The following is a 12,412-nucleotide window of genomic DNA, read 5'->3' as shown; positions in this document are numbered from 1 at the left end:
AAGCCTAGCAGAGTGTTGTTGGGTTTTTTTGTGGATTTGATTTTTTTGAAGGGCAGATGAGCTGCATTCTAAATAGCTGGTAAGAGCTATGGATTTTGAGATCCATATGGAAAAGCAGAAAATTAATTTTTAACCTTCCACCTATGGCTTGTCTTCTTACAAAAAATAGAAACCTCTTTATAACAGTAATTGAAAATACAATAAAATTGGCCTGCTGCAGATTTCTCTCTGTATTCAATATTTAGATTTCTTTCATGATGAAATAACTCATTTCTGTTTACATTTAAATGGAAAATGAATCTGGTGTTAAAATCCAGTTGGTAGGCTTTATAAACAGGTTCTACAACAAAAGAGTTCTAACAATACTTCTCTATGAACACATGAAGTCTACTCTGCACAATATGTTTTTCTGAGACCTATGTGCTTGATTTTAACTAGGACCTCTTAACTTTGAGGATTCAGAGTGATTCAGATAGAAAGAGAAATGGCTTTGGAAAGATTTTCATAAGCCTGTCAAAGAGAAGCTTCATAATGCAGCTACTAGTGGGAACTTACACCAGAGAGAACTACCAAAACAATGCTCTTGCTCATAAATTTAAAGCAAGAAGCGTCATGGCTTACAGTTACCTGAAGCAGCACTAAAGGTAGAACTAAATGTGGCAGTGGTGTGGAATTTCCTTTCATGCAGCATCAGTAACCCTTGACAGAACAACTTCAGCTTTCTTCAGTCTCTGTGGTACTGATTTTCTTGCTGTAGTATAGACATGAGGAGCTGAAGGGACTACTTTGAATGTTTCTGTATTTTGACTGCTACTAATTGAAGTCTCATCTTTAATGACACCACTTAAAGATGACCACCCTTACGGTGCTGACAGTGTCCGAGCTTTGTGAAAGCTATACTTAATTATTTGAGGAAGAAGAGAGGCAGAACTGGCTTATCTTTTGAGGAGGCTGGGTGATAGGTGGGAACTTTGAATGAAAGGTACTACTTCCTGAAAAATAACCCACAGGAAAAAAGCAGTGTCAGCCAACAAATTATCCTGATCAGCCTCATTCCAAAATCTTACATAATAGTAATTACTAAGACTGACAGTAACAAACTGTTTGGAAAAGAGGAGAGACATGTGTGGTTGCAGATACAGTATTAAAGGCCTGAAATTTCTGACACCACCCCCCCAAAATGTGAACAGAAATTCGGCAGTAGACATTAATAAATGGCATTTGGAACCCTGCAAGAGGAAAGGGCACAGCCATAGATGAGTTCATTGGGTTTTCAGAAGATTCTGAAAGAAGTACTGTCCTGGGTAGTTTTATCCTTGAGTCCTGATAAAGACAGCTGTGAACATGGCAATCTGCTCTTCCTGACATTCAAGGTTCAAACACCACAAGGAAGCATTTCTGAATTCCAGAGCTAATACCACAAAGAGCACATGGGTTAGACACACTCAAACCTAACAGAAATATATGGTCCCAGTACTTTACAGAGACTTTCAATACTTTGTGGTGGGGTTTGTATGAGTAGCAGGTTGATCTTTAATGGTGTATTTGAGTAATGTACAGCATGTCTACATTTGGGCAACCTGAAGAGGTAGGTGCTTCTTAGGACATCCGTTTCATAGCTTTGCAATGTGATAGAAAATGATCTTGTGGTAGAACTGGAGTGCTCTCTGGTCATACAAAAATAAGTGGTCTTGTCTCCAAAGAACTTTTTTGAGTAATTGGAAAGCATGAATTACTTGGTGGAAAATGTGGATGAAAATGTGGTTTTGTTTTCAGATAGCTTTTGTCAAAGTTTGTGGCTAACAACTTCTGTATTTCCTTACACAACCCTAAAAACACATAAGTTGTGTTAAAATATCCTATTGGCTTGTAAGTTTTTGATCCTCTAATGGGAAATTGTTATTCATTAAGAAAAAAACCTCATGTCTTCTGAAATGTTTCATCCAGTGACAATCCAATAATCCCTTTTTGCCATTCCTGGTAATAGGTCTGGCTTTTGAAAACCTATAAACTTGTCTCGGTTCTAATTGAAATTTCCCACAGACTCAAATGTAGTTGATAGAACCAGTGACAATTTATAGGTTGCCCTTCACTCTTTCCCAAAAGAAAAAGGAATTAGATGGAGAGAGAGAGAGGAAAGGTATGCAGACCCAAATAAATAATCTCACTGCAATTTGGAAGTTAAAAGAAGAAAAAGTTTAACAATTAAAAAAAAAAGGGTGGGTGGGTAGGGAAGTTACAAAGATAGAGTGAGGGGAAAACAAGATACAAAATACATGAATTTACAGCCAGATTTGATGGCAGTGGGTTTTGTCCACCTCGTGGGTGATGGCCACGTGGTGAAACAAGGAGAACCAGGAACAGGATGGTGATTTCTGGTGAGCAGGAAGGCAGGAGAGAGAGAGCGCAAACAGAAAGTCTCCCTGCTTTTATGGATCTTAGATAGGAAGGGAGAGTGGGCTAACCACCATCACCTGGTAGTGTTCAGATCCACCCCTGGGGAGGGGTCAAGACCACTTGAGGTCAGGTTCAAGACCCCTCCCCCAGGAGGGTTAACCCTGTACAAAAGTGCAAACGTTTTAGGTGAACGTGACGTAAACTTCATTGGTTTGAGGACCCTGTTTAGCTAAATCTGACATGCACTGTAGGTGTCCAAAGTTGTTCTTCCTGCGTATGAGTAGATTTTGTTGCTGGGTAATTACAGATGTTTACACTTAACTGCTGCACTGTTTCTAAACAATCAGAACCCGTGTATGCTGCAGAATTCACCACAGTGCTTTATTTCAACATAGGTGTGTTGGACCTCCTCGACCTTTTTCTGGCAGTGTTTTCATTGTCATGTGATTGCTGTAAAGTGTGCTTGGAAGACCCTGGGCAACTCTGCCAAGACAGCTATAGGCAGCACCAGCTGTGAACATTGGGCATCTCCCTTGGGTAGGCATAGCTGAGAACCTAACCTGCAGAGAGTGGGGGGTCAGAATCCAGGTTGGTGATCATTTGATGTGGCCTTGGAATGGTTGAACAGAGCCCAGGCAGAGGCAGGCACTGGCACTGCTGTGGTGAAGCTGAAATCAAGTGCACCCATAGCATCACTGCAGACCCAGACCTGAGCCTCTGGACAGGGCTGTGAGGCTGCTCAGGGCCATTAAATCTATCAGCACATTCAGGCCCCTGACCAAAAGGAACAGTAAGTAACTTTACGAAGTAGCTTGGAGCAGCAGTATTTCTGCTACTGTCATACTCCTCTTGACACTTCAAGTAGTTTTACTGTGTGTTTGCTTTGCTTCCACTTTGCTAGCTTGCTGTTTCTCCAGTTCCTCCTTTTCCTTTCGTTTTATTACTTGTGTGAAAATGCAGAAGGAATTTCAGCCTGTGTATGCAGCCTAGGAAATACTGCCCATGAGAGGTGATACTGTTCTGCTTTGTCAAGTTAAGTACAAAAATCAAGCCGTTTCCCTGTTTGAAAACTAAACCCTAGGCTAGCTGACAACTTCCTGGCGTATTTTCAAAGCACTCTCTCTTTCCTGTGCCATGTAGGCGTAGGCAGTTTGAGAAATGCAATCCCTCTCTTGGAGTTGGCAGTGTTAAAAATCCAAGTGTGAGGTGCCACCTGGCGGTTAATGTCTAGAGAAAGTGCAGATGGAAGCAAAACCTTGCGGTGTAGACCCAGCCTGACGCCTTTTTACAGATGAAGAAGCGCAGGTAGGTAAGCAAACCTGTTGGCCAATGCCTGAATTTCACATAGCAGTATGATGAACGTGGTGACAGTGGTTATGTAAGCCAAAAAAAGGGAGAAACAAATTGTCACTTATAGTCTGTTACATTTCCTTCCATAAAGCATCTGCAAACGCATCACAAGCATTACAGACCAAGCATTCAAATGAAGTAGATGATCTCATTGCAACTAGCTAAGAATAGCTTCTGTGGCGTCGTCTGGAGGAACGGGGGGGAAGAGCAGCAGAGGAGTGCCCCCATGGCCACACTTCTGAGCGAGTCATTGAGCAAAGGTTTCTTAGGAGGGTCAGTTGTTTCCTTGGATATGCTGCAACAGAAACACCAGAGAAATAAATGATGCAAATGAAAAGATGGGAAAGACATTACTACATTAGGGTGCAGGAGCATTCTTCTAGACACCTCAGAAATACAGGTGAAGAACTTCTTCATTTGTTTTACTTTTTCCTTTGCTAGCTTTATTAATAGGCAAAGCATATGGTAGTAGTGATGTGCAGAAGCAGCTGAGAAGGTAAGACAAAGAAGGAGCTGGAGAGTTTTCGTGAGTGCATGCATTAGTGAAAGGCTTGGGAATTTATTGAAACAGGATGCAAACTTAGAGAATAAATCAGTTAATGAACATAAAAGGATACAAAAATACATGAAGACATTTTTGGATACTTAGAATATTTTTTTAATGTATGATAAAGTTGCAGACATTTAAATATTTGAACACTTTACATTCTATTTGCAATGTGGGATGTTTCTGTACAATCATTGGTAAAATAGTTACTAGAAGTGAAACATAAACCCTTGTTTAAACCTAAAAATAAAGGTGCTTTTGATTAATGTCCTTTAGAGCTAGTAGGAGACCGGCTTATGTATGTGGGAGATGGGTAACACTTCCAGAGACTAATGCATGATGTTTCTGTGAAATGCAGCAGTGATGGGTGCCAGTCCAGAGATTGCAACACTGATTGAGTTGATGGCTGGACAGGCAGTAGTGAAAAGAGAGCAGAATGTCAGACTTGATTGAGTTAGATATTCTATGTACAGAAAGACACCCATTTAACACAGCATTTATCACACCTTAATTTTCTGGCAGTGTAGGTATTTGTAGTGCTGTAGGCTGCTCTGTAGTCACTGTGGAGAAACAGGCAGTTGTTGGGAGCAATTAATCTGGCCAGTTTTCAAACTTTTATGATTAATTGAATCGTTCTCTTTCACCCTCTGACAATATTGCATATGTTGTTGTTCTAAAAGGATGCTGTCATGGGTAAAGAGCAGTATCGGCTTGAAGACCTGTGAAACTCACCAAGGTTTCCAGCTGTGATCCATCTTGTATTTCCACCATCAGTAGGAAATTAATTGCTAGTTTCAACTGTGCACAGTTAAGATCGTGCTGTATGGGAGAGATATGCTTCTGAGATGGAAGAGACAGTGTGATGCAAGTGTAGCCCAGTTTTTAGAAGCGCATAGTAGTCATTTAGTGACTATGAATGCTTCTAGGACACTTCAGCAGTTTCTCAGATTGCCTGTACCATAATAAAAAGCCTTTAAATATACATAAATTGAGGCTTACTGTTCTTGGAATTCTGACGACAGCCATTCAAGTTTCTCTCTCATGATTGTTGATGCATTTAAATGTAGCCTAGATGTAGAAAATATATCTGTGTTATTTAATCTGTTTGATTTAAGGACTCGGGGAAAATTCATTGTGTCCTGTACTGTAGATGATTGTAAAGCTGTAAAATACTGAGGGTAACTGAAGCTAAAATATAAATTTCCTAGAAAACCTTAGTGATTTGTGATGTTTTGAATGTCAAAAACTTGCATACTGATTTCTTTCCTGCAAACTTGTTTTTAGATATGATATAAATTCTCTTGATTCATTTTGGTGCGAGTACAACTTGGATCTCATTTTTTTTCTGTATAGTATTTTGTGCAATTCAAACTTGAGTAAGAGTTCTGTGGATTCTTTTGTGGAAGACGTAGTAAGGGAGCTCCAAAATCCACATTCTTCTGCTGCCTTTTTAGCAAAGCCTTAGCCTTGTCCATAGAGCAGTGTAGCAAAAGTTTCTAAAGTCCTCTGGTCTGCTTGTAGATTGCTGTAGCAAATCCACCGTCTTACCCTGAACAAAAGGGAAACTTTGTGAAAGTCATCAGCTTTTATGACTCATCTCAGTTCTTGCTTGTTAGTGGAAATGGGGATGAACTAAAAAGGTCTGAAGTCGCACAAGATTCTAATTGCTCTCGTGTACTCCAGTACTTGTTTACGCTGGCTCAGGCAGTGCATCCATCAAAGCTGTAAGAGTTTCGTTTTGTCACTACAGTTCTGAGTGCTGGCAGATGAGGAAAAAAGCTTCTTTGTCTTTCTGATTACTTGTATGGCACATTGTTGATGTTGTTTCTGGCTTAAAATCATTTGGGAATGAAGCATGACCTGAACTGGATGAGATAAACCTCCGATTTTTGCATGAGCCCTTGTATTGCATCATAGACAATTGGACTTGATTTTGATCCAGTACTGTATCTTGGGGAGCACCTAAGGGTGTTTAAGTTCCATTGACTTCAAACGTTGTGGAAATTACTTACTCAGATGTAAACCTCTTATGTATAGATGACTAAACCAATATCATCTCACATATCATTACTAATGGTGAAAGAAAAGCCACAAGTGCTAGAAGGGAGGACAAGGTAAACAGGTAGGATAAAGCATAGATAAAACTTGTGAGTTAGTTGTTAAAGAAATAGATGAACCAGCTGTGGCGCAGATAGACTAATGGACACATTCTACACAATCATCAAAAGACTGGCTGAGGCAGTCTCATGGTCTAGTTGACTGGATAGGGCTGGGTGCTAGGTTGAACTGGATGATCTTGGAGGTCTCTTCCAACCTGGTTGATTCTGTGGTGATTCTATGATCAAGGAAAATAGGAGTGTTTGTGGAATTCAGAGAGTATTACACGCTGAGTCAGTTGCTGTAAACAGTCATTCAAGAGGTAAGGACCAGAAACCTGAAATGAGTGAATTATCAATGTGAACAGGAACTTCTCTGCTAGCTGTGGAATACAGTTAAAAACAACATCACTCTCAAAGTTTCTACTCCTGAGTAGGTCTCCCTTACGGTGAGTTAAGGCTAAAGGAAGGAGTCAGATATATTGGTCTGGGAGTAAGAATTACTAAAGGAAACTGAACAATAAGTACTATTCATGTAACTGGAGACTGTGATAAGCTGGGTTCACGTATATTAAGCAAATAAGGATGGAATCAATTGGAGTAAATAGAGATGTCTAGAGTTTAGATTCTGCAGCTGGGTTTACAACTACAGGCTCTCTTGGGAAGAAATTGGCATTTTTAGGTGAAGTTCTACTGACTCATTTTAGGAGTTTGCTTTAGGAATTTATTAATTTAAACATGGGCCAGCAATGAACCCTTACAAGGATGAGGTTTACCAAGACATAGTGCTACTTTAGCAAACTGTTAGATCAAGGAAGCAATTGTCTGTCTCTGCTTGGCACTCTTGGAACTGCATCTCAGCAGAGTCCTCTGTCCAGTTCTGGGCTCCTGCATACAGGAAGACTATTAATCAGCCCAGCAGTGGGTATGGAGGTGGCACAAGAATATGCAACGTATAATGACTAGATGAAAGTTGGTTTGTTTAGCTTGAAGAAGAATTATCTGATTGCTGTCTTCATCCACCTAGTGGGTTTACAGAGAAGATGGACCCAAGCTCTGCTCAGATGGTGTGCCGACTGAGTCTAGTCTGGGTGATTTCTAAAGTGTGTGGGGGAGGAGGACACCCAAACCGCCACATCTCGGAACAGAAAAAAATGTGTATGAATCACAACAGGACACAATGGAAACAACCTGCAGAAAGGGAAATACCAATTAGATGCATAGAAAAACTCATCATGGAATGTGTTTTGTGTGTGCAGTGTGCCCATAGAGTCTATGATATCTCTATCTTTGGAGATTTTTGCTGCTACACAGGAAAAGGCTTGGAAATCAGCATGTTTGGATGTGTGAAGTAACAGGCACTAATATATTTGTTACATACCTCTTTGGAGGCTGATACAGCAAAAGAGGCAGTGGAGGATGAATCATTACATGTTATCTACCAACACAGATAAACTTTCTGAAGTGTTCCCATTTGTAATCCCTTGGTTTTGGCATGATTTTACAGAACACAGAACAGCTGCTGCACTTAGGGCTGTGTCATCCCTGAAAGGAGAGAAGGACCCAGCCCTCATGAACAAGTGGCTCCTGCAGAACAGCATTTCCTTGGGAAACTGTATAAAGACACCTCTACAGTAAATTCTGCACTTGTTTCCAATTCCTTAATCCTCCTATCATTCTTTTTCATCTCCAACCCCTATTCTTGTTACATCACAGGGGCTTCCTCCCAACTACCCCACTTAGGTGTCTTCCAAAGGAAAGCAAGGCCAGGGGGAGTGCTATGCCACTAGATCTATTTCATGCTACACCTGGGAGACATACCCCTGGGGGAAATCCCTGCTGACTCCTGCTGCTTTTGTTTCAGGATGTGTTGGAGTTTGGGATAACATCACCTGTTGGCGTCCTGCAAAGATTGGAGAGACTGTCACTGTCCCTTGTCCAAGAGTATTTAGCCTGTTTTCTGGCAAACCAGGTATTTCATTTTAAGGTGCATTGCTGTTGGGCCTTTTTAGGTATTTTGTAACATAATATGCTAAAAAGTGTTCATTTGCAGTTTAGGAATGTTACTTTCTTTTTGGAGAGCTACAATAATAGATTCTTCACAGAGCTGATTGTGAAAAGACAAAGTCATTGTCTTTGTGGGCTGTGTGGTATCCTTTCAGTCACATACACAATATATACCTGGTGTAGTGACACTCCTCGAGGGTGAAGACAATGCTTGCTCTTTTTTACCTATTTGTGTTAGTTATTAAGGCAGTTGAACCTGTCTGACGTCTTTAACAGTTGCCAGCAAGTCATTCCTTTTGTGCTTAGAAAGGCAGCTCTGCCTTGCCTTCATGAGAGTACTGAGCCAACAGTAACACCTGATACTTTAAAGTTACCACTATTACAATTTAAGGTAGTTATTGTGAAACCTTTTCTTCTGTTTTTTAATGAAGCATTTAACTGCTTTAAGTCTGCTGCCTTCTGCACCACCTTATCACTACTTCCCATTGTGGTTTCGTTTTGCATGTTGGCCTGTCAGTGGAGCATTAAAAACAGGTGATGCACACAGAGCTTTTCACATGTGTGAGCAAGTTGGTGAGAGATGTGGAACATATCACAGTGATTTAAATCTGCTTTCTCTGTGGAGAGCTATTTAACAGTATGTGATGGTTTGGGCTCTTACCCGCACCCCCACACTTTTGGAATTGCCCCAGCTAACTCAGAAAGGCCTCCAGGAATATAAATGAAGCTATTTATTTACAAGCAGCACAATATACAGACAGCTATTTACAATATATACAGTTATATACAGAAATATACAAATATACAAAGGATAAACAATACAGAAGCACAACTCCCCTCCCAGAGGGGCTCTCAAACCACCCTAACACCTTCCCCAGCCCCTCTCAACCTTACCCCAGTTCCCAGGAAGAATAGAGGTGCAGCCAAGAGGTTAAGAAGGAAGGTTAGTGGCAGTGGGGTTAAGGAGATGTGGCTAGGTCTGAAGACAAAGGCAGAATGAAAGACAAAATGGAGAATATTATCTATTGTTTTCCTCCTTCTTCCCAGAACTCTCAGCGGGACTGTGTGCGAAGAGACACAACCATGTTTACCTTTTCACTGCCCATTATCTAGTTCTTTTAGCAAAACATTCCAGCTTGCTTCAAACTAGCACACAGTATTACTTTTAACATGCAGGCTAGCTTGGGTTATGACTAGAATGCCTTTATTGTCAAAACTGTTGATTAAGTCTTGTTCCAGTTAAAAATAGGTAACTAAAACAATCTACAGATGAGCAAGGCCTTTCATTCCTGGAGCTGGTGTATCTTGATTAATTTAACATGGATAGCCTAAACAGTTTATAGAGAGAAAAGTATGTGTAATCTTCACTAAACCATCTGAAATCTGCACAAGTCTTCAAATGACTCAAATGAGGATATTAAGATGTTGTCATGAGACAAGGCAGAATAATAAATATTAAAAATTCAAATTCTGAATTAAATCATGCTGCTTCTATCTATTTGCCAGAGACTACAGCATGCCTGCTCCCTCTGGAGTTAAGATGTTTGATGTTTAAGAGGTGTTAGTATTTTATATTGCAGTAACATTGTCATTTTCCTTTAAAGCAATTGCAACAAATATTTAAAACCACAACTTTCACAATGCTTTACAACTCCGTCTTGCTTGGTCATGGCATCAAGACTTCCATGTTATTGTTTGCTATAATTTTCCTGTGTACTACTTTTTCCACAGCTGCCTGTTTACTTCTTGTTTGTGGATCTAACATGTTTTTTTTCCAGAGGTACCTTTTCAATGGAGAGGGTGTTTTAAAACTTTATCTATATCATTTCAGAGAAAGAAGACAGCAAACATCTTGCATGGTTGATTCAGTTCAGGTCTAATAATGTCTCTGTTATGCTTGGGAATATTTATTGAATTCATACACAGCACATTTCAAATTCAGATAATTGTAAAAATAGCTTTATAAAAGAAATCTGACTTGGAGATATATTTGAGTATTATTTTTTTCAGGGTTTAGGAGAAAGAAGAATTATACTAGAGTATCTTCTAGACTATCCTATTTGCCTTGAAAGTATTCCAAAAGACAAGTAGGCTTTTCAAAGGATTTTATAAAGTGGTTATGTTCTTATCTTTACAGTCTTTGGAGAGCTGGCTCCTAAGTTCTTCTGTGATGGTCAAGGTTATACTTAAAGCATGTCACCAATCAATTCTCTGTTGAGTATAACTTTACACTGGAGTCATTTAATGTAAAAGCAATAACCAATCAGCAAGATAAAAATCATAAAACCTGTAGTTTGGAGTGTATATAAATCATTTAACCAAAATTGATCTGTGACACATATTTGTTCTTCTGTAATGAAAACCAAGGTGTCTTTAAGTCAGTTAAAGACCAATGGTAAGCTCCGAACCAAAGCAGCATCATGAATACAAAAATTGCCATAGGAAAGGTGAGGGAAGTTGCTTCTAATTTAATGTTGTTTAAAGTATGTTATAATAATTTTAATGACTATTCTTTATTCTGAGATCAGGCTCTTCATTTTTGTTCTGTTGAATTTGTTCCATATAGGAGGAATTAGATTAAGAAGCAGAATCGGAGGTTGCCCTCATCACCTCTTCATGACTTCATCTGTGAGAACAGTCAACTTCTCTCAGTTCCAACCAAAAAAATTAGCGTTACCAGTGAATTTAAAATTCCTTTCCAACCAAACTCATTTGTTCCTCGAACTACATTGTTTCAGTCATTGGTCCAAAGGGTGATTCAGCATGCACATTTATTTTCTTCAACCAAACACATGGTTTTGCCTTTACAGTACATTACCAACTCTACCAACATTTGCTGAAGTAGTAATTTGTCACCATAATACATAATAGCTTTTAGATCTCTTCAGTAGATCGTTTTGTATTGCATTCTCTCTCAGAAGAGCTTAAGTAGGAGGTTAGCACAATGCTCAGTCAAATGACTTTTCTATCAAATTACCTATAAGTTATCCCCTTTACAGAGTGAGCTGAAAGAGTCCCTCCAGAAGAGATAAACCAGCAAGTATTTCAGACTGTTGCACGTGTGACAGAAATAGCTGTTACACCAATGTAGAAGCCTGTCACCACAGCTTGGAATTACTTTTGTTCTTCTGTAGTGCAAGGCAACTCAGAGTAAAAGCCAAAGTAGTATGAATGAAGGGAAATGTCTGGTTGCTTTACCAGGAGTGCTAGAAAATAGAGGCTATTAACAGAGTGACAAAGTTAAGTTGTTTAAGCATTTGATCATGAGGAGACTTCTGAATCTTTCTAATTTAAAGTCTGAACTTCTATTTTACAGGAAATATTAGCAAAAACTGTACAAGTAGTGGATGGTCTGATACGTTTCCTGATATCTTAAGTACTTGTGGATATAATGACTATGAAGATGATTATAAGGTATGACAAATGTTTATTTAGATGCTGAGAAGTTTCTGTGCTGCCTGTTCTGTGGAACAAACAGAAGACTTCTGTCTCCCGAGCTTCATAAAACTAACAGGAAACTAATTTTAAAGGAAAGATTGGGAGAAAAAGGTGTTTGTCCTCAGGAGACCGAGCACAAGTACGCCTAAGAGTGGATTTGGCAAAAAGTGTATTGAAGAGGGTACCAATTACACCAACTTGTGCTAGTCAGATGTGTTTTCCTTTGTGTGGGGGTTTAACAACTTAATAAAGTTAGGTAGCCACAAAGAAAGAGGAAACATCTTACAATTAGATCTATATAGTCTAGAAAGCAGTTGCAGATCCTGCACATGTTTTGATAGCATTGTTCTGCAGAGCATCAGCCGCTGACTTCTGCTGTGCCTGGCGCTGCGTTGAGTCTAGTAGTTGTAATTGGAATCTCATCCTCCAAACTTTAAATGGTTGGGTTTCAGTTTTGGAGTGAGTATTGCTCAGATAATCATGACTGTTTTGCACAGGCCAGCTGTCCTGCTGCTGCAAAGGTGCTGCTTTTGTTAGCCTTGCAGAAAATTTCATGTCATTTCAGCTTCATAATGGT

General features: G+C 39.6%; 1 protein-coding gene across 2 annotated transcripts in view; it reads left to right on the top strand.

Moving 5' to 3' along the window:
* VIPR2 (vasoactive intestinal peptide receptor 2) overlaps nucleotides 1-12,412 on the top strand; it is a 55,301-nt gene that overhangs the window by 13,469 nt on the left and 29,420 nt on the right. For both annotated transcript variants that reach the window (XM_064162535.1, XM_064162536.1), the window contains 2 exons: nucleotides 8,255-8,362; nucleotides 11,714-11,811. In XM_064162535.1, coding sequence (XP_064018605.1) covers nucleotides 8,255-8,362; nucleotides 11,714-11,811 — 206 coding nt within the window. The remainder of the gene's footprint in view (nucleotides 1-8,254; nucleotides 8,363-11,713; nucleotides 11,812-12,412) is intronic.

The sequence above is a fragment of the Pogoniulus pusillus genome, chromosome 23 (assembly GCF_015220805.1).
Source record: "Pogoniulus pusillus isolate bPogPus1 chromosome 23, bPogPus1.pri, whole genome shotgun sequence".
NCBI classification, from domain to species: Eukaryota; Metazoa; Chordata; class Aves; order Piciformes; family Lybiidae; genus Pogoniulus; species Pogoniulus pusillus.
This window is presented reverse-complemented; position numbering and strand designations above follow the sequence as displayed.